Source organism: Scyliorhinus canicula, chromosome 6 (assembly GCF_902713615.1).
Source record: "Scyliorhinus canicula chromosome 6, sScyCan1.1, whole genome shotgun sequence".
In the NCBI taxonomy this organism is placed as follows: domain Eukaryota; kingdom Metazoa; phylum Chordata; class Chondrichthyes; order Carcharhiniformes; family Scyliorhinidae; genus Scyliorhinus; species Scyliorhinus canicula.
The window spans coordinates 180,455,425-180,481,805 of record NC_052151.1 but is presented as its reverse complement, the minus strand read 5'-3'; the positions used below and the strand labels follow the sequence as shown (position 1 = coordinate 180,481,805).

Sequence of the window (26,381 nt, the reverse complement as noted above, 5' to 3'; positions counted from 1 at the left end):
AGCACCAGCAGTGACATCACCTCGCTTGACGTCGTGAAAATACCGCGCACGCGCGGGGGGCGGGGCTTCCGCAGTGATGTCACCGACACCCCGCCCCTCCGCCAGCCGCGCGGGGAACGAGGTGGTTATTTGCCGGTTAAATTTCGCCATTACCTCGCAACAGGACCAGGCGGCCGGCGCCGCAGTCAGGCCGCAGACCGAAAGGGACAATAATGGCGAGGACGCAAAAGCAGGCCGCCGCCAGCACAGCCACGTTCCGCATTGATTGTCACGGAAGCGCCGCTTCTAACCGGTCCCCCTGCCGGTTAACGGCCAATCGTCGCCTCCTCCTGTTACCGCAGCCCTCCCACTTCCACTGACGGCTGACCCGCTGCCACGCACTGAGCAGCCGTGCCTGGCCAGGGGCACTCTGGGAGTTGTAGTTCGGCGGCCGGCGCCGTCAGGCCAGGTATCCAGCGTGATGACGTTGGGCACTGCGGGGGAGGCACGCCCGAGGGTAAAGCGGGTATGTTGCCAAAATGGGAGTTAAAAGGTCCAATTAATTTGGTATGCTTGTGGCAGCAATGTTTCAGTGCCTAACAGTTTCGTATAGATCAGAAGGTTTGTGGGTTCAAGCCCTGCTTCAGAATTTTTTTTTTGATTTAGAGTACCCAATTCATTTTTTCCAATTAAGGGGCAATTTAGATTGGCCAATCCACCTACACCGCATCTTTGGGTTGTGGGGGAGAAACCCATGCAACCATGGGGAGAATGTGCAAACTCCACACTGAAAGTGACCCAGAGCCGGGATCGAACATGGGACCTCAGTGCCGTGAGGCAGCAATGCTAACCACTGCGCCACCGTGCTGCCCCTCTGCTTCAGAATCTTGAGCACAAAAATCTAGTCTAACACTCCAGTGGATTGGATTTTGCTCATTGTCACGTGTACTGAGGTACAGTGAAAAGTATTTTTCTGCGAGCAGCTCATCATTAAGTACATGAAAAGAAAAGACAGAAGTGCATCGCTGACAGTTACACTTTTGGAGGTACTTTTTGTTTGTTTTGGATGCCGTGTCCCCTCGGGTGGACACAATATTCCATTGCACTATATTATACGTAGAACAGAGTGAAGAAGGAGGCCATTCGCCTAACGAGTTTGCACCGACCCACATAAACCCTCACTTCCACCCTATCCCTGTAACCCAATAACCCCATCTAACCTTTTTTGGTCACTAAGGTCAATTTATCATGTCCACTCCACCTAACCTGCACATCTTTGGACGGTGGGAGGAAACTGGGGCACCTGGACGAAACCCATGCAGAGAACATAGAACATAGAACAGTACAGCACAGAACAGGCCCTTCGGCCCTCAATGTTGTGCCGAGCCATGATCACCCTACTCAAACCCACGTATCCACCCTATACCCGTAACCCAACAACCCCCCCTTAACCTTACTTTTATTAGGACACTACGGGCAATTTAGCATGGCCAATCCACCTAACCCGCACATCTTTGGACTGTGGGAGGAAACCGGAGCACCCGGAGGAAACCCACGCACACAGGGGGAGGACGTGCAGACTCCACACAGACAGTGACCCAGCCGGGAATCGAACCTGGGACCCTGGAGCTGTGAAGCATTTATGCTAACCACCATGCTACCCTGCTGCCCCTTAGAGTTCAGACTCTGCACAGTGACCCAGCAGGGAATCAAACCTGGGACCGTGGCGCTGTGAAGCCACAGTGCTAATCACTTCTGCTACCGTGCTGCCCAAAGAAGATGCTATTTGTCTCTGTCTTGTTCAATAATTATCCCTTAATAGGGAAAATCAAAAATCAAATTTTCTGACCATTCTCTCCTCACTAATTGTGGTGGCAAGTTTCACACCTAAGACAGTGTTTATGCGGCAAAAAAATGCTTCATTAGCTATAAAGTACTTTGGGACGACCGGAGGTAGTGAAGGTTGATGTATAAATGCACATCCTTTCGCAAAGAAAAAAAACAAGCCACACATGTTTGATAATTCTACATTTCTTTTAATAGCTTCACGATCCTTACTAGTCACCAAGCAGAAAATGAACAGAAAACACCAACCAATTTGGTTAACTCAGTCACAGTAAAACAAACTAAGTTTTGGACCCAATCTCTTAACCCAGTTCAGTGTGAAACAAGTCGAAGTACAAGTCAGTGCAGTTAGTTGTTTTACAGCAATGCAGCAGGTTCTAACTGTACCCGGTGTTGGTGAAGCACATTAGACAAAGACTCATTTCTCCCATAAAACGATAAAGGTAGCAGAAAGGACCAGTAAATGAACGTTTCACCTTTACTCTGGAGGTATCCTACAAAATGTTAGCACTTGCAATAGAGCTCAAAATAAATAAGATCAACACATACAAATGTATTCAAACCGTTACATCTCATTGTAGATTTCTCCCCCTTGCCACAATTTCCTCCCACCCCCCTCTTCCCTGTAGAAAGTCACAGCGGCGGGGGAGGGGGGGGGTAAATTTTCACAGAAAATGGCAGTCACTTCAAGTTGCAAATATCAACATTTATTCCCTCCAATACTATGTCTGCTGTATGTCCTATCTGCAGGATGCACTGAAACCTCAGCTTCTTCAGCTCCACCTCCATCACCTGGAAAGACAAAGGCATGGAAACACCACCTACAAGTTCCCTTCCAAGGGAAGGTAGAGAAGGACTTGGACCTATTTGCATTCCCTCATTGTGACTGGGTCAAAATCCTTAAATTCTTTGCCTAACAGCACTGTGGGGACATCTTTACTACATGGATTGCAAAGGTTCAAAGAAGGCAGTGAGCTCAGATCAGTGTGCACAGGTATGTTGGATGAATGTTTGGTGTGAGTTATGGCACTGCTACAGGGAGTACGTGTACTTTACAGTAAAGGCATTTTACCCCCAAATACTGATGTAGAAATTAAAAATGATGTTGAGCCTCTAGACAGCTGAGTAGATGCCTCGATTAATGCAACTCCCACTAGCTGGGGAGCTGCAACCCACCCAGAGTCCTCTTTGAATGGTTTGGAGATTTTCAGTTGGATTCCAGCAGCGGTGTTAATAATCTAGAACTGGGCAAGAATGTTGAAACTCCACTCCGGTCAGTGCCTTGGTGAAGGATGGACATATCATCCTAATGACTCTTCTCTGTCTGGCAGATCTGAGGTGGATTTAATATCAGGAAAACAGACCATGGGGTGGAAATATGTCTTGGAAGCAACATACACTCAAAGTTTCTTTCTGCACTGCGCATTTTGTTAAGTATATGGACGTTTTAGTTCTTTTAGGTGGCAGCTTAAAGGGGCCTGTCCTGTGCACAGCCTGTGTGGAACATTTGGATTTTCTGTGCAGTGGAGAAGGAGCATTGCTTGTGAGGTTGCACACAATGGATAATGAATCTCCAGTCAATGGAAAAGAAAATGGGGTGAAATGCAAAGCAGGCTGCTGATTTGCTGGTTATGTCCTGGGTCGAATATCCTGCTGACATTCACTGACAGGCCAATCCCAAGGAGCAGAATTCCAGATAGCCACATTATCCCTGGGAAGGAATCAATGTCTTTGTGAGAAAACTCCCCAAGGCAACGGAAAGCAAACATGCCAGAGAATAATATTCCTTTTAAAAAATAATGAATGGAGCTAACACGTTATAAATTAGTGAGCACGAGACTCTGCATGGCAATGCAACTGATTTTGAAATCAAAGTTAAGATTACCCCTCAGTATTGTCACACAATCCTCTATGTTAAGAGATTGTTTAAGGAGAGTGTCAATCACTTCTCATTGGTCCTAGACATGTCCTATAGAGTATTTCTGAACAGGAACTGACCAAACTGTACAGTACTCTCATCAAACCACATCTTGGGAACCAGGTCAAAATCAGGTCACTGGAAAGCATGCGAACATTGAAAAGGCTGGAGGCAGTGCAGAGAAGGTCCATGAGGCTAATCCCCACAATTGAGTCCGAGATAGAAAACTGGATAAACCTGGGCTGTTTAGCCTGGAAAGGAGGCACCCGAGCCGATGGAAAGATGCAGGATAGTTAAGGTAATTGAAAGAGTAAATCTTGGGGCAGCACGGTAGGTAGCATTGTGGATAGCACAATTGCTTCACAGCACCAGGGTCCCAGGTTCAATTCCGGTTGGGTCACTGCCTGTGCGGAGTCTGCACATCCTCCCTGTGTGTGCGTGGGTTTCCTCTGGGTGCTCCGGTTTCCTCCCACAGTCCAAAGATGTGCAGGTTAGGTGGATTGGCCATGATAAATTGCCCTTTGTGTCCAAAATTTCCCTTAGTGTTGGGTGGGGTTACTGGGTTATGGGAATAGCGCGGAGGTGTTGACCTTGGGTAGGGTGCTCTTTCCAAGAGCCGGTGCAGACTCTATGGGCCGAATGGCCTCCTTCTGCACTGTAAATTCTATGATTTAAACTCGGACAAAAGAAAGTTCAACCTAGTAAAGGATAATTTTCAGACGGATATCTAGAAGTTCTTCACACAGAAATTAATCGAGACTGGGAATGGACTCCTGGATAGAGAGAACATTCTGCAATTATTTAAAACCCAACCAGATGGACATTTAGAAGACTTCCTTATCTGCAAGTTCCTTTTGATGGTGAAGCCTTAAATCCAGAGTGGAGGACAATGGATCAATCGTACCATCTCATCCAGAAATTCATAACATGACTAGTTTTACATAAGTGGTTCCACTTTTAATTTTTAAAAAACAGGAGGACAACTGTTTTTTCTCAATCACCAATCATCTATTATCAATTTTCAGAACTGGCATGTTTCAAGGTTGCAGTTGGGCTTACAAACTCAAGACATATTCCTGGAGGATTTGTTACAGACCTCCCACCTCGATCTGCCCCATCCATTCGAACAACCTTTTTCTTTGTATCTCCAATATTCTTATAACAAATCAGTTTTCAAACAATGATAAACACACAATTATGTGATGGCTCACAGATGTTCCCAAGACAACGATCGTTCATTCTTAGAGAATCTGGGACAATCCTGAAAAATTGGCAAATTTAAATTAATCAAAAGAGGAATTTTCCCTGTTCCACCCCCACAAATGTGTGTCCCCAAGCTGTTTTAAACACTAACAATATACACACAAGACATTGAGAACCAAGAAGATATATATCTGGCTGTTCTAACAGGAGCAGGTGGCAATTTTTTCAAGCAAAAATGTTTTTAAAAAAAGATTGAAAGAAATGATGGAAAACAAAACTAATATATCAAAGGGAGAGTGAGCCAGCGTGGATTGATTTTGTATAAATGTGGGCCTTACTGAGTATCGGAGCCACAACTACCTGAAGTGCATGATCACCAGATCAAAAGCTAAATATTGAAATTAATATTTAATAAATTTAGATTTGGCATTCAGATACAGTGTGATCCTGTTGAAGAACTGAAAGATGTGCATTTATGATATTATTTATTTGATGTATTCCAATTCATTTTAGATGAAAAAGACTTCAGTTAGTCAGTTGTGGAAGGAGGTTTGATGTTCCATTAGATTTGCTGTTTGCAGAACATAAGTCCTTCTATAGACAAGTCCAGCCTCCTGACCGCAACCTGTTTCAACTGTCCACTATCCTTCATGTAAAGAAACTGTATCTTACATCTTGTCCTTTGCTTGCACTTCACAATCTTGCTCTCATTCGTGAATTCAAATCTCTTCATGACCTCACCACTCCCAACATAGTCAATAATCCCTGTTTCTGGCCTCTTGTCCATTATCCACCAATGACAGCCATGCTTTCAGCTGTCCTGAGCCCCAAACTCTATTATTCCCTCCTTAAACCTTTGTCTACCCACATCTCTAAGCTGATCCATAAAACTACTTTTTTGACTAAGCTTTTGGTCACCTATCCTGATGTCTTCTTTCATAACTCAGTATCAAGACTCATTCAAAACAGTTAGGAAATGTGATGAGGCCCCGATGAGGATGAATGGCAGCACGGTAGCACAGTGGTTAGTACAGTTGCTTCACAGCTCCAGGGTCCCAGGTTCGATTTCGGGCTTGGGTCACTGTGCGGAGTCTGCATGTTCTCCCCGTGAGTGCGTGGATTTCGTCTGGGTGCTCCGGTTTCCTCCCACAGTCCAAAGATGTGCAGGTAAGATGGATTGGCCATGATAAATTGTTGTTAGTGTCCAAAAAGGTTAAGTGGGGTTGCTGGGTTATGGGTGGACTTAAGTGGGGTGCTCTTTCTTAAGGGCTAGTGCAGGCTCAATGGGCCAAAATGGCCTCCTGCACTGCAAGTTCTATGACCCAATAGCCTTCCCTCCTTGGTGCTCATTTTAAAAATAAATTTAGAGTACCCAATTATTTGATTCAATTATTAAGGGGCAATTTAGCGTGGCCAATTCACCTACTCTGCACGTCTTTGGGTTGTGGGGGGTAAGACCTATGCAGATAGAGGGAGAATGTGCAAATTCCACATGGACAGTGACCCAGAGCCGAGATCAAACCCGGGTCCTTGGTGCTGTGAGACAGCAGCGCTAACCACTGCACCAATGATCAGTGTTCATTTTAAAAACACCAAATATAGACCTGTTGCTTCTCTCTGTGCTACATTGAAAGCTTTCTTCATGTTGTGGTATCCTGAATGGATTTATGTACCACATCAGCATGTATAGTAATTGTGTGTTTCTTCCATATACCAACTGTGTATTTTTTTTTTTTAGGTGTTTCTGCTTTGTGCAGGCGGCTTTAAAACGTATTCCATTTGATTTAAGTGTTTTCAGGCTGACAGCTTCCCTCCTCTCCTAAGAATCCCTGCATTATAAATTGGTAAACAATGATTCACATTTAAATTAAATTCTCATGTTATATGTTATGTATCTGAGTGATTGTTGTAACTGGAAAACAGAACTTATTCTATCATTAATGAAAACTGTGATACCTGACCCTTCAACATTCCCGAGCTTTCAAGTTCCCGTCACTCCTAGAATAGATTTCATATCACAACATTCTCACACGCCATCCTACATGGGTATGTTACATTCAGGAAATTGGGCAGAAATCATTGGAGACCATCTCTCTCTCGAGGAATGGAGGACAATTTACACAATTGCAGTTTTTCTACATATTGTCACCATGTGATGCCCCAAATGTGAAATTAATTATTTTGAACATACCAACCTCACCCAAAAGTGAGCCTACATATAGTTTTTTTTTTTTTTTTTTAAATTTAGATTACCCAATTACTTTTTCCAATTAAGGGGCAATTTAGTGTGGCCAATCCACCTACTCTGCACATTTTTGGGTTGTGGGGGCGAAACCCACGCAGACACGGGGAGAACGTGCAAACTCCACACGGACAGTGACCCAGAGCCGGGATCGAACCTGGGACCTCAGCGCCGTGAGGCGGTTGTGCTAACCACTAGGCCACCGTGCTGGCCTGCCTACATATAGTTAAGTTGGAACCTTTTCCTGGAATCAATTCCTGATTCAGACAATTTGTATCAACAAACATCCGAACACACTTCACAAGAGCAACGTCAAAGAAAATTTGAAACCAAAAGATGTATTAGGGCAGCTGATCAAAAGCTTGTTCAGGGGTATATTTTCAGGAGTATACTAAAATGGAGAGAGAGAGGTTAGGAAGAGAATTTCGGAGCTTACGGTCTTGAGACTGAAGGCAGAGGCATGAATATTGGAAGAATTGAAATCAGGGATGCTCAAGTGGCTAGAATTAGGGGGTGGGGTGTAAAAATCTGAGGATTGTGGAGGTGGAGGAGATTACACAGGAAGGGTATGGCCCTCGTGGAATTTGAAAACAAAGGTGAAAATTTTAAAATTAAGATGCTGCTTAATCGGGAAACAAATGTTGTTCAGTGAGCAGAAAGGCTGATGGATGGACAGGACTTGGTACAAGTAGGACACCGGCAAAGTTTTGGATGACCTCAGGTTTATAGAGGGTTGAGAGTGGGAGGCTGACCAAGGGAGCATTGGAATAGTCAAGTCCAGGGCAACAAATGCATGGTTGAGGGTTTCAGCAGCAGATGAGCTTAGACAGGTGGGAGTTTGAGGATGGTACGTTGATGGAAACAAGTAGTCTTTGTGACAGGGCAAAAGTAGTTGGATCAGAGGTTTCCAAGTTTCCCAACAGTCTGATTAATCTCTGGTAACTGTCAGGATTTTTCAGTATAACTATTGAGAAAGGCTGAACAGGCTGGAAGTTTTTGAAAAGCGAGGTTACCGAATCATGCTCCACTTGTTGAAAAGACCAAAACTAGGGGCCATAAATATAAGGTAATCACTAATAAATCCAGTTGGGAATTCAGGAGAACATTCTTTACCTGGAGAAGTTAGAATATGCAACTTGTGAACCCAAGGGGTAGTTGAGGCAAATAGTATAGATAGATTTAAATGGAGCCTGGATATGTACATGACAGAGAAAGGAATAGAAGGATATGCTAACAGCTGAAGAAAAATGGGGGAGGTGAAGTAAAGTGGGAGTAGGCACGTGTTCAGCATAAACACTGGCTTGGACTAGTTGGATTGAATTGTCTTAATTCGGTGCTGTGTAAAGTCCCACTAGTATTTTCGGCATGCATTTATACCCCAACCTCTTTGATATATACGATTATTGTTTTAGCTTTGGAAATATTAGATTAGGAAGCATGTCAATACCATGGCAAAATTAATTGGGATGCATTAATATGAATATAATATTTTTCTTCAAATAAGTCACTTTTGTTCCTGAACCATAGTTTGGCTTCAGAGCAAATGTCTTTGAACCCATGTCTCTGCATGCACATTCAGTTCTGTTCTGTCTTCACTGTGTAAAAATAGAATGGTTGTACTTCTCTCCAAAGCCACTACTACTTCCTGTTGCCACCAGGCGATTGTGCTTATAACATTTTATATTCAACATACAAAACATTAAACAGTCTAGTTAGAAAAAGTCATCTAAATACCTACATTTGTTTTAAAAAATTTAAGTTACTGTTAAATCCTTTTGTGATTGTGCAACTGACACAAGTTTGTGCTGTCAAACTATGATCAAAGTAAAACACTCAATACGGTTCATTCCCCTAGAACTGGAGCAATAATTACAGCATGCACATGTGACATTCCCGACGCCTGTGATCTTCTGTTTGTACACAGTGCTTCTTGCCTCACTCCCTCCCACCCCCCCACTATTTCCACGTGTTGTCAGAGGATGATGCAGAAGAACTTCTTCTCCCTGAATGGGTTTTCAGAAGCAGGCAGTGGGGCGATGAGTGGATCATCTCTAAGGTGAGCGTCACAGTAAGCCATCAGGTCGGCTGATGCCTTTGACACCTAGAGCATGCCAAAGAAAGACCAGTGTTAGGAATAGTTTTACTTGAGTGATGTGGAGGAGAGTATGCTGACGATAAACGGCTCTCATTACTGTACCTTTTTGTTTTTAATCATGTTACACACGAGTATCATTGACAAGGCCATCATTGACAAGGCCATCATTTATTGCCTCTCTCCAATTGTCATCAATGTGCTGGTGGTTGGGCAGCACGGTTGCGCAGTGGTTAGCATTGCTGCTTCACGGCACCAAGGACCCGGGCACGATCCAGGTCACGGTCAGTGTGGAGGTTACACATTATCACCACATCTGTGTGGGTCTCACACCCACAACCCAAAGATGTGCAGGATAGGTAGATTGGCCACCCCAAAATTACTCCTTAATTGGAAAAGTAAAGAATTGGGTACTCTAATTTTTTGTTTGAAAAAGATCCACCCTATGGAACTGCTGCACTCCATCAGTGATATTGAGGGCAGTCACTCTCGCCTCACCGAGTCAATTATATTGTCCACATTGAACCGACGCAGTAATGAGGTAAGTAGCCCTGGCGGAACCCAAACTGAACATAAGTGAGCAGGTAATTGATAGCACTGTCAGTAATACCTACCATCACTTTAACGATGTTAACGATGACAGACAGTCAACTGAAGAGGCAGTAGTCAGCCAGATTGCATTTGTTTTGCTTTTTTATGGACAGGAAATACCTTTTGGACTAGGCAATTTTTCACATTGCCTGGTAGACACCAGTGTTCTAGCTGTACTGGAGCAGCTTGGCTAGGCGCCCGGCTAGTTCTGAAGTGCAATTCTTTAGTACTAAAGTCAAAATGTTGTCAGGGCCCAAAGCCTTCGCTGTATCCAGTGGGTTCAGCCATTTCTAGATATCACTTGGGAGTGAATCAAATTGACTGAAGACTGGCACCTGTGATGCTAGGGACCCCCGTAGGAGAAATGGATCATCCACTCATAATTTCTGGTTGAAGATGGTTGCAAACACTTCAGCCTGGTCTTTTGCATTGATGTGTTGGGCTGTCTCATAATTGAAGATGGGGATGTTTGTAGAACTTCCCCCCTCGCATTAAATGTTCACCACCACTGATGACATAATGTGGCAAGATTGCAGAGCTTTAACCTGATCTGCTTGTTATGGGATTGCTTATCTGTCGGTAATATACTGCTGAGCATTCATGCCTGTTTTGCAGCTTCGTCAGATTGGCATTTCACTTTTAGACATGCCTGACGTGATTCCTGGCATGCTGTCCTCTTTGAACCGGGGTCAGTCCCGATTGCTGATGATGGCAGAGTGAGGAATGTGCCAGTCCAGGAAGTTACAGATTCTGTTGAAATACAAATCTGCAGATGGCCCACAGCACCTCTGGGATGCCCAGTTTGAGCTTTTAGATCTGATCTAAAACTATCCCATTTAGTATGAAGGTAGTGGCGCCCAATACAATGGCATATATTTTCATTTTGAAGATGGGATCCCATTTCCACAAGGACTGTGCGATGGTCAAAGAAGAAGGTTTTAAGAGTGTCTTGTAGGAGACGAGACAGGCAGAGCGGTTAAGGGAAGGAGTTATGAAATTAGGTATCAGTAGATGAAGGGACAGCTACCAATGGTGGGACAAAGGAAATCGGGCCCAGGCAAGATCTTCGAAGGTTGTAGTGGTGGAGAGAGATTACAAAATTAGGGAATGGGGAGGCGGTGGATAGATCTGAACATGAGGATGAGCATCTTAAATTTGAGGTGTTAATGTGTAAAAATGCCACACTGACAGTCAGTGTGAGGTGGAGCAGATTAGTCTGTTGGGCAACATTCACAAAAACTTATTTTGCTTTCATTCTGGCGTAAAAAACGGATGGAGATTGTTGATTTTAAAAGCCTGCAAAATTCTGGGAGCTCCTCTATAATTATCCTGGAAGCTTCAGTGACAGTAGGAAAACCTTCTCCTCGAAACAATTAATGCCAATTGTTTCTCTGAAAGGATGCAGCTTTCTGTGTTGCATGTTCTGTGCGCCTATTTGCAACCACCCTGTTCTGAGCCCCATTGTCATCTGATAATAAGAGTCTGTCAGCTCCTAATGGGAGCAAATCAAATGTAGCCAGGGCCTGGGAGGAGGTGTCATGCCAGGCAACTAAAAGACTATCACAGGCAGTGTAGACTTCTGGCAGCCTGAAAGCATCTAATTAAAATGTTTACTGCTCTTTTTGGAGAGTTTCAAAATTGCAGAGGCAAGAGTTGGCCGTAAAATCTCTTTATTTAGCCATGAGAACTAAAGACCGTCTTTATCAAACAACCAGGGAGGGTTAATGCGGAAAGTATTCTGAAGTGGTTTCATTTTTTTGAGATTATTTTCTCTCCCTGTTGAATTGCCTGGTGGGTGTACCATTGTATTGAAATGCCTGCATTCAACCGTAGCCTAGTGTAAGATATATGGTGTTAATGAGTACAGTAATATATCATTAAATGCTGTGTCATTACCATCCAAATGAGACACGGAAAGAACCTATGAGTCACTGGCACTCCTGTGCTTTGCATCCAACCCAGTGGTCTGATTTGTTTTTCTCTCTGTAGCTAGTATTGATTTGACAACCTTCCAGGATAGTCCTGGAACCTCCAGGAGTTAAACATTGATCTTCTGGGCACACTGAACAAAAATACCCAGGAGAATGATCAGAGGGATATCATAAAGTTGTTTTTGGCGGCATGTGGTGCAGTGGTTAGCACTGGGACTGTGGTTCTGAGGACCAGGGTTTGAATCTGGGTCATTGTTCGTGAGGAGTTTGTATATTCTCCCCATGTCTGCGTGGGTTTCACCCCCACAACCCAAAGATGTGCAGGTTGTGTAAATAATTTGGCCAGATGCACAGAGCTGCCGCTGTCGAGCTGGTGCACAGTACCCCACCAGTTAGTCTATTTCATATTTTATTGTATTCTATGTTGGGGTATGCCCTTCACTTCTAAATATGTGTATATATATATATATAGATATATGTTTCTTATTCTGTGTACATAACGGTAATTATACCTTGTTCAAAAACCCAATAAAAACATTTATAAAAAAAAGAGGTGCAGTTTAGGTGGATTGGCCACGTTAAATTACCCCTTTAATGGAAAACAAATTATTGTGTACTCTAAATTTCTTTTTTAAAAAGTTGATTTTGTCTTTCCATTTTCTGTGAACGCCATTTCTTTAGTTATAAAACTATCGGTTATGGGGGATAAAAGGCTTATGGGGGTGGGCAATCGGCAGAAAATCATTTGATGAAATCTCCAGGAATACATCCGCCCAGATTTGTCAGAAAACTGGGCCTGAGTAATTCCCAAACAACTACTTACATTTCAACCACACTCATTTCCTACAAGGAGATGGATAGGCACTGAGCTCAGGTGAAGGGTGTTGGGGAGTGTAAAATAAAAAGAGAGGACCAGGAGAATCCTAGGGAGGTTTTGAAGGCTGGGGCAGATGATCAGGAAAGAGATTTCAGTGGGTGAGGTGGCAGCCAGGTAGGGGATGGGGGACATGCTGGACAATATAATGAAGGAGAACTGCTGATTGTCAGCAGCCTCTTGATGTTGACTATCTTAAAATATGAATGCAAAGACAATCACCCCTCATATCATCATTGAAAAAAACAATTCCTTACAAAATGTCTCAGAACTGTTACCCGTCTAAAGTTGCCAACTGTGAATCTTTAGAAAGTACCGCTCACCTTCATTCTTTCCATGCAGGCTTCCATCTTCAGCTGTTCTACTGCTTTTCTGGCCTGAGAAATACTGGCTGTGCTGTTGTTCGACATTTCCTGTCACTCTGTAAACTTTCAAATCAAATCACATGCCCTGAAGTTCAAGGGATGTAAAATGTTGAGACGTCAATCTAAATTGCATTCCCTCAGATATTTACACATGAAAGTTAATACTGTTATTTACCAGACAGTTTTCAAAATCAACCCATATTGAATCAGGGATTAGCTGATGGGAGTGGATCATTGCACTGTAATTTAATTCTCTGGCTCAATTTTCAATCTAAATGGTTTAAAGTCTCCCTTTGCTGCTGAGTCAGAAGATGCAGCCTGGTGAGTGGAAACTGGAGTTCAAGCTCTGAATTCTGGGATGACATCCACTCGGATTCTCATATGCATCGTGTATGGTAGATCCCTCTGCCCTCATGTGCTGGTTTAGCACACTGGGCTAAATAACTGGCTTTTAAAGCAGACCCAGGCAGACCAGCAGCACAGTTCAATTCCCGTACCAGCCTCCCCAAACAGGCTCCAGAATGTGGCGACTAGGGGCTTTTCACAGTAACTTCATTTGAAGCCTACTTGTGACAATAAGCGATTTTCATTTCATTTCATATTGGTTGTGGAAGCACATAAAAAACGTATCAGATTAGCTGCCATATCGGCCGGTATAAAAGGTGGTTATTCAGCCGGTGAATCCTGCTACTACTTTTGCAATATGCTCCAGGGGAAGGGAAAAGATGTGAAATTACGCCAATCACATTAACCAAAGTTACTGCAAAGTTTGTGGAGCAGAGCTGGATAAAAACTGACAGCATGAAGGATTTTGATGGGATGCACAGGAGAGAAAGCTATTTCCGTAGGTCAGGGAGTCCGTAATCGGAAGAGAGTTTTTTTTAATAACCCAGAGCTGTTTGAGCAGGGAATGTTTTACCACAGAGTGGTTGAGACAGGGACCAATGCATCTTTGAAGGGAAAAGTGGGTCATATTTAAAACAAAGAGATACAAAGCTCTGGGCAAAGAGCCAAGATTAGATTTGGATTCTTCTGGAAAAGAGAAAACAATGTACATAATGGGCTGAATGGCCTCTGGGCGTTGCAATGCTGGAGTTGTAACCCACTGAGGGATCACAGAACACCAGAGTTGAAAACTCAGAGAAAAATTCAAATCTGCTTTTAAAAATGGATCTCTTTCATCTTTAAAGCCCAGGTGAGGTGTGGGACAGACTTTTTTTTTGGAAAATATTTATATGTTGGACAGACTTGTCAATGCTATGACTTCATGAAGGTTTCCTACTGACTGCTGATGTGACTCGCCTCACAGAGGGATAACATGTAGGTGCTATCTGTTCCGTGGAGATGGCCAGAAAGAAAGCCAAAAGTAATTGAACCAGCTCCCACTCCTTTCCTGTCGAGAGCTGCACACAGACATCACTGTGGAGCTGGAGCTGTTAACCATGGACCATATCAAGAATGTCACAGGGAACAAAGAAGTCCAAAAGAATCCGGCTTTTAGATTTCAGATCTTAAATCTTTGTTGCCTTTCTCTCGTCAAAATAGATGGTAACACAGGAAGAAGTTAATAAACATAATTGCACGCTTCAGCATCGAACTTGCAGCCCATCCTACCTCTTTACAAACGAGACTACAATGGGATGAGGGAGGAGTTGGCTAGGGTAGATTGGGAGCAAAGATTTTGTGTTGGGACAATTCAGGAACAGTGGAGGACTTTCAAACAGATTTTTCTGTGCTCAGAAAAGGAAGGACTGTAGGAAGCAAGATAATCAGCAATGGATATCTAAGGAAATAGTGGGTGGCACGGAAGTGCAGTGGTTAGCATTGCTGCCTCATGGCGCCGAGGTCCCAGGTTCGATCCCGGCTCTGGGTCACTGTCCGTGTGGAGTTTGCACATTCTCCCCGTGTCTGCGTGGGTTTCGCCCCCACAACCCAAAATGCTGTGCAGAGTAGGTGGATTGGCCAGACTAAATTGTTCCTTAATTGGGGAAAAAGAATTAGGTACTCTAAAATAAAGAAGGATATCAAATTGAAAGAAAAGGCATACAAAGTGGCAAAGATTAGTGGGAAACTAGAGGATTAGGAAAATATTTGAAGGTCAACAGAAAGCCATGAAAAATGCTAGAAAGAAAAGTAAGATTGAGAGTAAATTAGCTCAAAATATAAAAACAGATAGCAAAAGATTCTACAAATATATAAAATGAAAAAGAGTAGCTACGGTAAACATTGGTCTTTTCGAGGATGAGAAGGGGGATTTAATAATGGGAAATGAGGAAATGGCTGAGGAACTGAACAGGTTTTTTTCCCCCACAGTGGAAGACACAAATAACATGCCAAAAAACTGTTGGCAAAGAGGCTATAGCAGGTGAGAACCAAGAAACGATCACTGTTACTAAGGAGGTAGTGTTGGGAAAGCTAATGGCTAAAGGTAGACAAGTTTCCTGGTCCTGATGGAATGCATCCCAGGCTACTAAAAGAGGTGGTGGGGGAAATAGCAAATGCGCTTGTGCTAATTTACCAAAATTCACTGGATTCTGGGGCGGGTTCCAGCAGATTGCTAAACAGCAAATGTGACGCCAGTGTTTAAAAAAGGATGTAGCGGGTAACTATAGGCCGGTTAGGTTAACTTCTATCGTTAAGGAAGAGCAAAACATCTGAATAGAAATTGTTCCATTGGGTAGACACAGCATGGGTTCATTTGACTAATTTAGTGGAATTCTTTGAGGACATTACGAGCGTGGTGGACATGGGTGTATTTGGATTTCCAGAAGACATTCGACAAGGTGCCACACAAAAGGCTGCCGCAGAAGCTCAAGGCGCATGGTGTCAGAGGTAATGTATTAGCATGGCTAGAGGATTGGTTAACTGACAGAAGGCAAAGAGTGGGGATAAATGGGTGTTTTTCTGGTTGACGATTAGTGGCTAGTGGTGTGCCTCAGGGATCAGTGTTGGGTCCACAATTTACATAGATGATCTGGATTTGGGGACCAAGTGTAATGAGTCAAAGTTCACAGATGACACTAAGATGAATGGTAGAGCCAAGTGTGTAGAGGACGTAAAGTTTGCAGAAGGATATAGATAGTTTCAGTGGGCATGGGTCTGGCAGATGGAGTTCAATGTTGATAAATGTGAGGCCATCCATTTTGGTAGGAATAACAGCAAATGGACTATTATTTAAATGGTAAAAAATTGCAGCATGCTGTTGTGCAGAGGGACCTGGGTGCCCTTGTGCATGAATCACAAAAAGTTGGTTTGCAGGTGCAGCAAGTAATTAAGTGTCAAATGGAATTTTGTCCTTCATTGCTAGAGAGATGGAGTTTAAACGCAGGGAAGTTACGTTGCAGCTGTATAGGGTGCTGGTTAAGCCACCCCTGGAGTACTGTGTATAGTTGTGGTCTCCTTACTTGAGAAAGGATATATTGGTAGTGGAGGGGGTGCAGAGGCGATTCACTAGGTTAATCCCAGAGTTGAGAGGATTAGTTTATGAGGAGAGACCAAGTAGAACGGGATTGTACTCATTGGAATTTAGAAGAATAAGGGGGATCTTACAGAAACATATAACATGAAGGGAATTGTTAAGATAGAAGCAGGGAGGTTGGTTCCACTGGCGGGTGAAACTAGAACTAGGGGGCATAGCCTCAAAATAAAGGGGAGACAATTTAGGACTGAGTTGAGGAGGAACTTCTTCACCCAAAGGGTTGTGAATCTGTGGAATTCCCTTCAGTGAAGCAGTTGCGGCTACCTCGTTGAATGTTTTTAAGGCAAAGATAGATTTTTGAACAGTAAAAGAATTAAGGGTTATGGTGAGCGGGTGGGTAAGTGGAGCCGAGTCCACAAAATGATCAGCCATGAACTTATTGAATGGCTGAGCAGGCTTGAGTGGGCCAGATGGCCTACTCCTGCTCCTAGTTCTTAACTGCTCTTTTTCACACCAAGAGGCCATTCTTTTGCCTGTTTAGGTCAGTGAACCCACCATACTCTGTGCCCACCCGTCACCCTTCCAAATATTACATCAAGATATTTTTTTCAAAAGCTTGGGCTTTGAACCTGAAATTAGGTGTCTGTGACTAGTTCACTCGACTATTGACTGTATCTGAAACATGCCATTCATTGATGAGGTTCTCTGAAGGGTGGGAGGCTTGTGTGAATCATAAACACAGGAATGGACCAGTTGGCTTCTTGTCTGCACTGTATATTCTATATATGAACCAGTATATATATATTATATATAGTCCTATTCTAACAGTAAATCTGTGGCAAGACCAGTTTCGGAAGACCTGCATGCTTTTTGTTGAATGTGCCCTTTTCTGGGTTCCACAGTTTCCCTCCGCATCCCTGTAGGACATCGAGTCTGCAGATTTGATAATTACTGTCAGCTTAAAACGGGCACCAAAAATGTTCAAAGGAAACATCTGCCCGAATCATGTTAAAGTCAGGAGAGGCAATTAACACCACAGGGAAGAGGATCATGTGAGGGGGAAGAATCACTTGCTGGGCGTGTAGCTCTGCTGGAGTCTGCCATTAGCTTTGATTTTTTTTTAAATAACCTTTTATCAGTGCATCAAGAACTAGTGCCCTAAAGGTTTCAGATGATGGGGCTGCAGATTAGTTCCAATTGGATCTGCTTTCTTGTGATGAAAGCTCGACAGTTCCTCAGAACTGTCAGCATTGAGAACCAGCTCCCTCTTGCTCTCCACAAAATGGTAAGAGGATTAATTCAAACTAAAGCCAAGTTAAAATTCAGATTAATACCCCTTTCTGTTCTTTATTGCAGTAATAAACTGTAATTTAAATACAAGTACATAAAATTTACAGCACAGAAACAGGCCATTCGCCCCCAGCCAGCCATGAGAATATGCTCCATTGTGCTGTGGTAATACTGCCCTGCCTAATGGGATAGATTCAGAACAGACCTGACAGTTCCAAACTGATCAATGAGGCACCTTGCATCATCAACAGCAGCAGAATTCTATTCAACTACAATTTGTAACCTCAGCTTGACAAATACCTTAATCTACCATTAAACCAGGAACCAAGCCTGGTTCAGTGAGGCGTTTCAGGAGCAGCATCAGACATATCTGGAAGTGAGGTGCTAACCTGGCAAAGTACAACACAGGACTAATAATAATAATCTTTATTGTCACAAGTAGGCTTACATTAACACTGCAATGAAGTTACTGTGAAAAGCCCCTAGTTGCCACATTGACGCCCGTTCGGGTACACAGAGGGAGGGTTCAGCATGTCCAAATTACCTAATAGCACCTATGCAGACTCCACACAGACAGTGACCCAAGCCGGGAATCGAACATGGGACTCTGGAGCTGTGAAGCAACAGTGCTACCCACTGTGCTATGACTACATGCATGCTACATAGCAGAAGCAGCATTCTATAGTCAGAGCTAACAGTCTTATAGCCGGAGCTAAGTATATCACAACCACCACGTCAGATCAAAGCTCTGCAGATCTGTAACATCCAGTTGTTAATGATTATGGACAATTAATCAACTATTAGGGGGAAGAGACTTCATGAATAATCCATACTCAATAATGGTGGAGCCAGCACGTGAGGGCGAAAGGCAAGGTTGAAGTATTTGTCACCATCTTTCACCAATTTGATTTACCCCTTCTGATATGTAGAAACAGCGGAGTGCATTGGACACAACAGTGGATATAGGCCCTGATGACATCTTTATTGTATTGCTGAAGGTTTGTGCTCTAGAACGAGTAACCCCTTTAGCCAAGATGTTCCAGAACAGCTACAACACTGGTATCTAACTAACAAAGTGGAAATTTTCCCAGTCGTGTCTTGCTTGCAAAATGCCAGACAAACCACTCCATCAGCATACTCTCAATTATCAGCAGAATTATGGAGGGTATCGTTGACAGTGCTATAAAGCAACATTTACTTTCCAATAAGCTGCATATCAATGCACATTTTTTGGATTTCACTGGGATTGCTTGACTCCAGATATCATTACATTCTTTTTCTAGACAGACTGCAGAGGTGAGATAGACTTCTAAGGCAGCATTTGATCGAATTTGGCATCAAGGAGACCGTATAAAATTAAAGTCAATGGGAATCAAGAAGAAAACTGGTTGGAGTCATAACTTGTATTAAGGAATACGGCTGTGATTGTTCGGGGTAATAATCTCAGGCCTTAGACATCATTGCAGGAATTCCTCATGGTAGTGTCCTAGGCCCAGCCAACTTCAGCTTCTTCATCAATCTTCCATCAGAAGGTCAAAAATGGGGATATTTGTGCAGTGTTCAGTTCCACCCACAATAACTCAGATAATGAGCAAAATACTGTGGACGCTCTGGTAATGATACAGTCCTGTGTCAAGATCCAGAAAGAGCTAGACAACTGGAGATCAACAAGTGTTGAGTAACATTTGTACCACACAAATGCCAGTGAATGAACATCTCCAACAAGAGATCCAATTACCTTCCCTACTAATAACCAGAAACCTAACTGGACCAGCCACATAAATACTGTGGCTAAAAGACCAGGTGCCAATTGACTGACTTCCTGAATCCTCAAAGCCTGTCCACCAGCTACAAGGCACAAGTCAACAGTGCGATGTAATACTCTCCACTCGCCTAGATGAGTGTGGGTCCAACATCAGAAAATGCTCAACATCATTCATAACCAAGAAGCCTGCTTGATTGGCATCCCATCCAATGCCTAAAACATTCACTGTCTCCACCACTGAGCACTGTGGGCTGCAGTGTATATACAAAATACAAGATACACTGAAGCACCTCACGGTGGCACAATGGTTAGTACTGCTGCCTCACAGCACCGGGGCCCCAGGTTCAATTCCGGCCTTGGGTGACTGTCTGTGTGGAGTTGCACTTCCCCCCCTTGCCTGCGTGGGTTTCCTCCCACAGTCCAAAGATTTGCAGAGTAGGTGGATTAGCCACGTTCAATTGCCCCTTAGTGTTCAGGTTAGGTGGGGTTACGGGTTGGGAGTTGACTAGGTAGCATGTTCTTTCAGAGGTCAGTGCAGACTTGATGGGCTGAATAGCATCTTTCTGCACTGTAGGGATTCTATGTCCCTTACCAAGGTTTCTTCGACAACAGCTTTCAAACCTGTGACCTCTCTCACCTTCGAAGACAAGGGCAGCAGACATATGGGAAAACCACCACCTGCAAGCTCCAAATCATAGATATACTGCTGTGGCATTATATCAGTGTTTCTTCAGTAACGCTGGGTCAAAATCCTGGAACTAACAGCACTCTAGGTGTACCTATGCTACAAGAACTGCAGCAGTTCACAACGGCAGCTGATTACTATCTTCTCAAGGGCAACTGGGGATAGGCAATGAATGCTGGCCTAGCTAGCAACATGCACGTTCCATGAATGAAAAAAAATCTAGTATATTCCACAGCTTATGGTCCACATGAGTCTCCTCACATCCTATTCCATCCAACAATTTCAGCATATCCTTTGATTCCTTGATCTCTCAATCTAGCTTCAGCTTAAATGCATCTACATCATTTGTCTCACCCACACCCGGTGGTAGCAAATCAACCTCTCTTGGTGAAGACGTTGCCCCTGAATTACCTGTTGGACAATAATAATAATAATCTTTATTGTCACAAGTAGGCTGACATTAATACGGCAATGAAGTGGCAGCACGGTAGCATTGTGGATAGCACAATCGCTTCACAGCTCCAGGGTCCCAGGTTTGATTCCGGCTTGGGTCGTTGTCTGTGTGGAGTCTGCACATCCTCCCCGTGTGTGCGTGGGTTTCCTCCGGGTGCTCCGGTTTCCTCCCACAGTCCAAAGATGTGCAGGTTAGGTGGATTGGCCATGATAAATTGCCCTTAGTGTCCAAAATTGCCCTTAGTGTTGGGTGGGGTTACTGGGTTATGGGGACAGGGTGGAGGTGTTAACCTTGGGTAGGGTGCTCTTTCCAAGAGCCGGTGCAGACTCGATGGGCCGAATGGCCTCCTTCTGCACTGTAAATGCTATGTAATTCTATGTAAAAGTGACTGTGAAAAGCCCCTGGTCGCCACATTCTGGCGCCTGTTTGGGTACACAGGGAGAATTCAGAATGTCCAAATCCAACAGTGCTAACCACTGTGCTACCGTGTCGCCCAACAGCAGCTGTAAGCAGAGAGCATTCCTGGGCCTAGAGTTTACACACAATTTCCTGACTCTGCTCAGATCCAATTCATGTGCTCCCTTTACTGTGTATTTATGAAAACTTGACTCAAACTTACGTGTTATAAAAGGAGATCATTGGGGTGGCATGTGGCACACTGGTTAGCACTGGGACTGTGTCGCTGAGGACCCGGGTTCGAATACCGGCCCTGGGTCACTGTCTGTGTGGAGTTTGTACATTCTCTGCGTCTGTGTGGGTTTCACCCGCACAACCCAAAGATTTGCAGGTTAGGTGGATGGGCCGCGCTAAATTGGCCCTTAATTGAAAAACAATAATTGGGTACTCTAAATTTATTTTAAGAAAGAATAAAAGGAGATAAAATATCCAAATTGGAAGTTGCAGAGAGACAGCTGGTTTGTGTTGCAGAGTGAGGCTAGCAGCACCGTACCAGCGGTGGTTATTCATGAAGGCCCGCCTTGTCAAACTTGCCCCTCACCTGAGGTGTGGTGACCTTCAGGTTAAATCACCACCAGTCAGCTCTCCCCCTTTAAAGGGGAAAACAGCCTATGGTCATCTGGGACTATGGTGACATTACCTTTCATAAAATTTATGCAAGATGATTCATTCTTCATCACGATGTGATGAAATAAACATGAAATTGTGTAACTTTTAAAAGAGGAATAGAGAAACCATAAGACACGGGAGCAGAAGTAGTCCATTTGGCCCATCGAGTTTGCTCCACCATTCAGTGAGATCATGGCTGATCTAAGGGCGGCACGATAGCACGATGGTTAACACTGTTGCTTCACAACGCCAGGGTCCCGGATTCAATTCCCATCTTGGGTCACTGTCTGTATGGAGTCTGCACGTTCTCCCCGTGTTTGCATGGGTTTCATATGGTTGTCCCTGTTTCCTCACACAGTCCCGAAAGACGTGTTGTTAGGGAATTGGACATTCCGAATTCTTCCTCAGTGTACCCGAACAGATGCCGGAGTGTGGCGACTAGGGGCTTTTCACAGTAACTTTGTTACAGTATTAATGTAAACGTACTTGTGATACTAATAAAGATTATATTATGTATTCCTCTACTCCACTTTCCCACCATATCCCATAACCCTGGATTTCCTTACTGATTAAAAATATGTCTATCTCAACTTAACGACCCAGCCTCTACAGCGCTCTGCGGTAAAGAATTCCACAAATTCGCTACCCTCAGAGAAAAAATTCCTCCTCATCTGGGTCTTAAATGGCTGACTCCTTACTCTGGGCCCTCTGATCCTAGACTCATCCACAACAGGAGACATCTTCTTAGCATCTACCAGGTTAAGTCCCTGAGAATCCAATATGTCTCAATAAGGTCGCCTCTCATTCTTCTAAACTCCAATGAGTACAGGCTAACCTACTTAACCTCTCCTCATAAGAAGATCCTTCCATACCGAGGAATCAACCTAGTGAACATTCTCTGGACTGCCTCCAATGCCAGTATATTTTACCTTGGACTAAAACTGTTCACAGTATTCCAAGTGTGATCTTACTAGCGCCTTGTATAGTTTTAGCAAGACTTTCCTATTTTTATACTCCATTCTCTTTGAAATAAAGGGCAATATTTGCCTTCCCAATTACCTGATATTGAATGTCAGCTTTCTCTGATTTATGCAAGGGGACCCCCAAATCCCTTGTGCTGCAGTTTTCTGCCATTTTTCTTCATTTAAATAATATTCAGCACCTTTATTCTTCCCACCAAAGTTCAGAGCTTCATATTTTCCGACACTATATTCCATCTACCAAGTTTTTGCCCACTCACCTAACCTATATCCCTCTCTTTTAGTCTTCCTCATCATTTGTCTTCCCACCTATTAAGAAACACTTAGGGATTTCAGATATGCTGTAAAATTAAGAAGACAAGTTAATACGATTCTGATAAAAACAGTGGATCCTAAAGTTTTAGAAATAGTGAAACAAGATAAGGTAATGTCAAACCTGAGCTAAACAGTTACAAGCTATTGTCTCTGATACTGAGCCACCAACTGCATCACTCTCGCTAGCTATTTTCCAAGACTGAACCAAACAATTTGTAACCTTGATGTTCTACTTTGCCCTGTACTAACATTCCAACCCCATGAACTCTGTTACCAAAATTATTTACTTCTGCATCTCAATTTTCCACATTCCTACACTGCTTCATCCCATCTGTTGCTGAAACCCTCACCCTTTCCTTTATTCCAGACCCAACTGTTCCAACGCTTTCCTAGCCAGCATCCCATTTACCACCCTCCATAAACCTAAACCCATCCAAAAGCCTGCTTCTCATCTCCTAACACGCACTGTGTCCTGCTCACCCATTACCTCTGTGCTTGCTGACCTCTTGAATGTCTCCAATTTCCATCGCTGCATCACTGGCAACAGTTCCTTTAGCCTAACTTGAGAGATTCACCTTACACTCCACCTCTCTCCCCATTAAGATGCTCCCGAAGCTTTATCTTGACCAAGCTTTTGCTCATCTGTCTTGACAGCTCCTCAAGTGTCTCATTATCAACTTTTGATTGATCGAAAGAACCGTGGGACATTTTACTGCCTTCGAGATGCTATGTTACTGCAAACAGTTGGAAAATATTGTCTCCAGTTGTAGGCGCCTTTCTTTAGGAAGGATGTCAAAGCTGTGGAGAGGATGCAAAGAGATTCACCTACAACAATCTCATTGATGGGAAGTATTGGTTATGATAAAAACTGGGATTTATTAGAAGAAAGAAGGTTTAAAAGATCAGATGAGGGATTTTGAAAAGCTAAACAGAGAAACCTTTTTCCACTGGTTAGGGATTGGGTAGCTAACTAGAGGGAATCAATTTAAGGTGATCTCTGACAAGAACAACGGAAAAGATTGGGAGTTTGTTTTCACATGGAGGATTATTATGTCCAAGTAGAAATGTTGGTGAAATTCAAATCTATAATCGCTTTTAAAAAGGAATTACATAGAATGTACAGCATAGAAAGAAGAGGCCATTCAGCCTAACTGGTCTGTGGTGGTCTTCATGTATCACAAGAGCATTTCACCTCACTCTCTGAACATAGCAGTAGTTTCCTTTTCCTCATGCATCTCATTAAAGGCATCTATGCCTCAACTACTCTTTGTAGTTTGTTATTGTGAGCTTAACTATCTGGTAAAATTCTAAAATTGTGACAGAAGTGTACTCCATGATAAATGGCCGTGTCATCAACCGCCTCCGCTCTACTCTCTAGGACTCCATCCCAAAGTGATGGCACCTCTTGAAAAACCTCAAAACATCTTTTCAGTCAAAGTATTCATCTCCTATTTTCACTCTCCCTATCCTGGCTTGCATCCACTCCCATTTACTTTTTCATCTGATTTATTATTGTACCCACCACTCATTTAAATATTTTAAAAGGGAAAAAAACCAATCCAGGTTTGTTGGAAGAGTGCAGGAATGTAACTGTGGATGGTGCCGACAGCTGGGACAGGCACAAGAGGCCAAATGGGGGAGGGGGGGGCAGGGGTTGGAGGTGCTGGAAAACTATGACAAGAGTAAGCAAATAACCGATATTGTGAAGATTAGCAAAAAAAAATAGTAACAAAAAAACAAGCCAACAGAATAAAAGGTAACATTTTAGCTTGGAAAATGGCATCACCTTGAGAAATGATTCACTACCCTGAAAAATAACAGCTGATGGGGGGGGGGCTGTCGGGTTCACAGTTCAGAAACATCCAGACTGTAGGATTAAACTGGTACAAAACTAGTCTAACAAGCCTTTAAAAGCAATGAATCCGACCTAGTTCGTGTGGGGAAACCGGAAGATTGACAGAGATGCTTTTGTCTAAGGCTGGTGAAGAGGCAAGGCTGGAACAGGGTCTGGGTGGAGAAGGCCTGTACTATACCGGATCTGGGGGTTGCTGGATTGCAGATAATGGCTCACCAAAGTGCACACATATTTCCCTTTCCTCGCCCTCAGAAATTAATTTCAAACTCAAGAGCCAGATGCGCAAAGAACATTAAAGCCTCGTTACCTACATTGCGCCCGCTACTACCAGGAGCAGAACAAGAGGGGCAGTAATAATTGCACAGTGGGTAGATGATAGCAATGCTGGAACAAGCAGCAATAAATGTTGAGCAGGAGGGTCCAGCATCAGAGGATGCAGCGACACAAGTTGTTCAACGTGAACCCACCAAAAAGACCAGCCATCTCTCCCCCTTCCACATGTCAAACCCCCTGACATCGTGGGCTTTTCACCCTCCCGTTTGCTGAACGGAGGGATGGGGCGGGAATTCCTGTTGTGGGAATGTGAACAGCTTCAGGATCAGACAATGAAACGCACGAGGCGGGAGGCTGGGAATGAGCTCCGGGAGCCCAGAGCTCGCTGGAGAGGACACAAACCCCCGCTCCCCTCTCCCGGAAGACACTCACCCGAGGCGCCTGGCACCCGAATCCGCGTCCCACAAATAACACCGACAGCCCAGGTCCATTCACTCAGCTGCTGCCCGACATGATGGTGGACATTTCCCCCTCACACCGACACCGTGCTTTCCCCCCCCCTGCTCCAAGGCAGAAACCAAATGACTTTCACTCCACTCAGCCCGCCCCTCTCTCCGGCTCCGCCAGCTCCAGTGCGGAGGGAAGGGGAGATCCTGGCGAGTCAAACCGGGGGAATCTGCATCCCGGAATAATCCAAACCTGTCAGCGAGGGGGAAGCTCACACACCCACCAGCGGGAAGATACCAAATCTTCCCTCAATCCCTCTCCCATTTGTACTGTCCCACATACCGAGTCAGTGAGTTGTTTCTTTTTTTTTGCAGATGCGTGTCCAAAGCTATGGGGGTTGCTGGAGCATTGCAATGTTGACAGCGGCTTCCGCCTTGGCTGCGCCCAGGGTGAGCCGGCTGCTTTCGCCCACACAGTGCTGTCAGACAGCAATGGGCAGGCACGGCTGCCCTGTGGCTTCCCCCCCGGTCTCACTCCCGCTCCACAGGGGTTGGCTCAACTCGGGAATCTCTTCTCCACGTGGGACCCCAGTCAGCATAAATCACCCACGAACTCTGACGCCTCACACGTTTTTCCGTCCGAGATTCCCCCAACCCCAACCCCCAACCAACACTGTACTGCTATTACAATTGTGCAATAGTGCAGGCAAAGAAATACATTTCGTTGAAGCTTTTTACCTTGCACTTATCAGGACAATTCACAAGAATACCAGATGTAAGGGAAAACACCAGATG

General features: G+C 44.0%; 2 protein-coding genes and 1 long non-coding RNA gene across 8 annotated transcripts in view; 1 reads left to right on the top strand and 2 right to left on the bottom strand.

The window, feature by feature from the left end:
- The window catches only part of b3galnt2 (beta-1,3-N-acetylgalactosaminyltransferase 2), a 37,979-nt gene extending 37,622 nt beyond the window's left edge, over window positions 1-357 (bottom strand). For all 4 annotated transcript variants that reach the window (XM_038800545.1, XM_038800548.1, XM_038800549.1 and 1 more), the window contains exon 1: window positions 154-357. In XM_038800545.1, coding sequence (XP_038656473.1) covers window positions 154-262 — 109 coding nt within the window. In that variant the 5' untranslated portion in view covers window positions 263-357. The remainder of the gene's footprint in view (window positions 1-153) is intronic.
- On the top strand, window positions 337-6,830 carry LOC119967695. The gene is made up of 2 exons (XR_005461052.1): window positions 337-505; window positions 6,684-6,830. It is a non-coding gene; the product is annotated as an uncharacterized LOC119967695 (long non-coding RNA).
- Window positions 6,831-8,675: 1,845 nt separating this feature from the next.
- LOC119967694 (guanine nucleotide-binding protein G(I)/G(S)/G(O) subunit gamma-4) lies at window positions 8,676-26,381 on the bottom strand. 3 transcript variants are annotated; one of them, XM_038800553.1, is made up of 3 exons: window positions 26,325-26,381; window positions 12,999-13,125; window positions 8,676-9,288 (listed from the first exon to the last, which is right to left on the bottom strand). In XM_038800553.1, exons 2-3 carry the CDS (start codon window positions 13,083-13,085, stop codon window positions 9,160-9,162), a joined length of 216 nt encoding a protein of 71 aa, XP_038656481.1. In that variant the 5' UTR covers window positions 13,086-13,125; window positions 26,325-26,381; the 3' UTR covers window positions 8,676-9,159. The 3 variants fall into 3 exon arrangements, with proteins under 3 accessions (XP_038656481.1, XP_038656480.1, XP_038656478.1); XM_038800552.1 differs by lacking the exon at window positions 26,325-26,381 and adding an exon at window positions 25,930-26,178; XM_038800550.1 differs by lacking the exon at window positions 26,325-26,381 and adding an exon at window positions 25,573-25,831.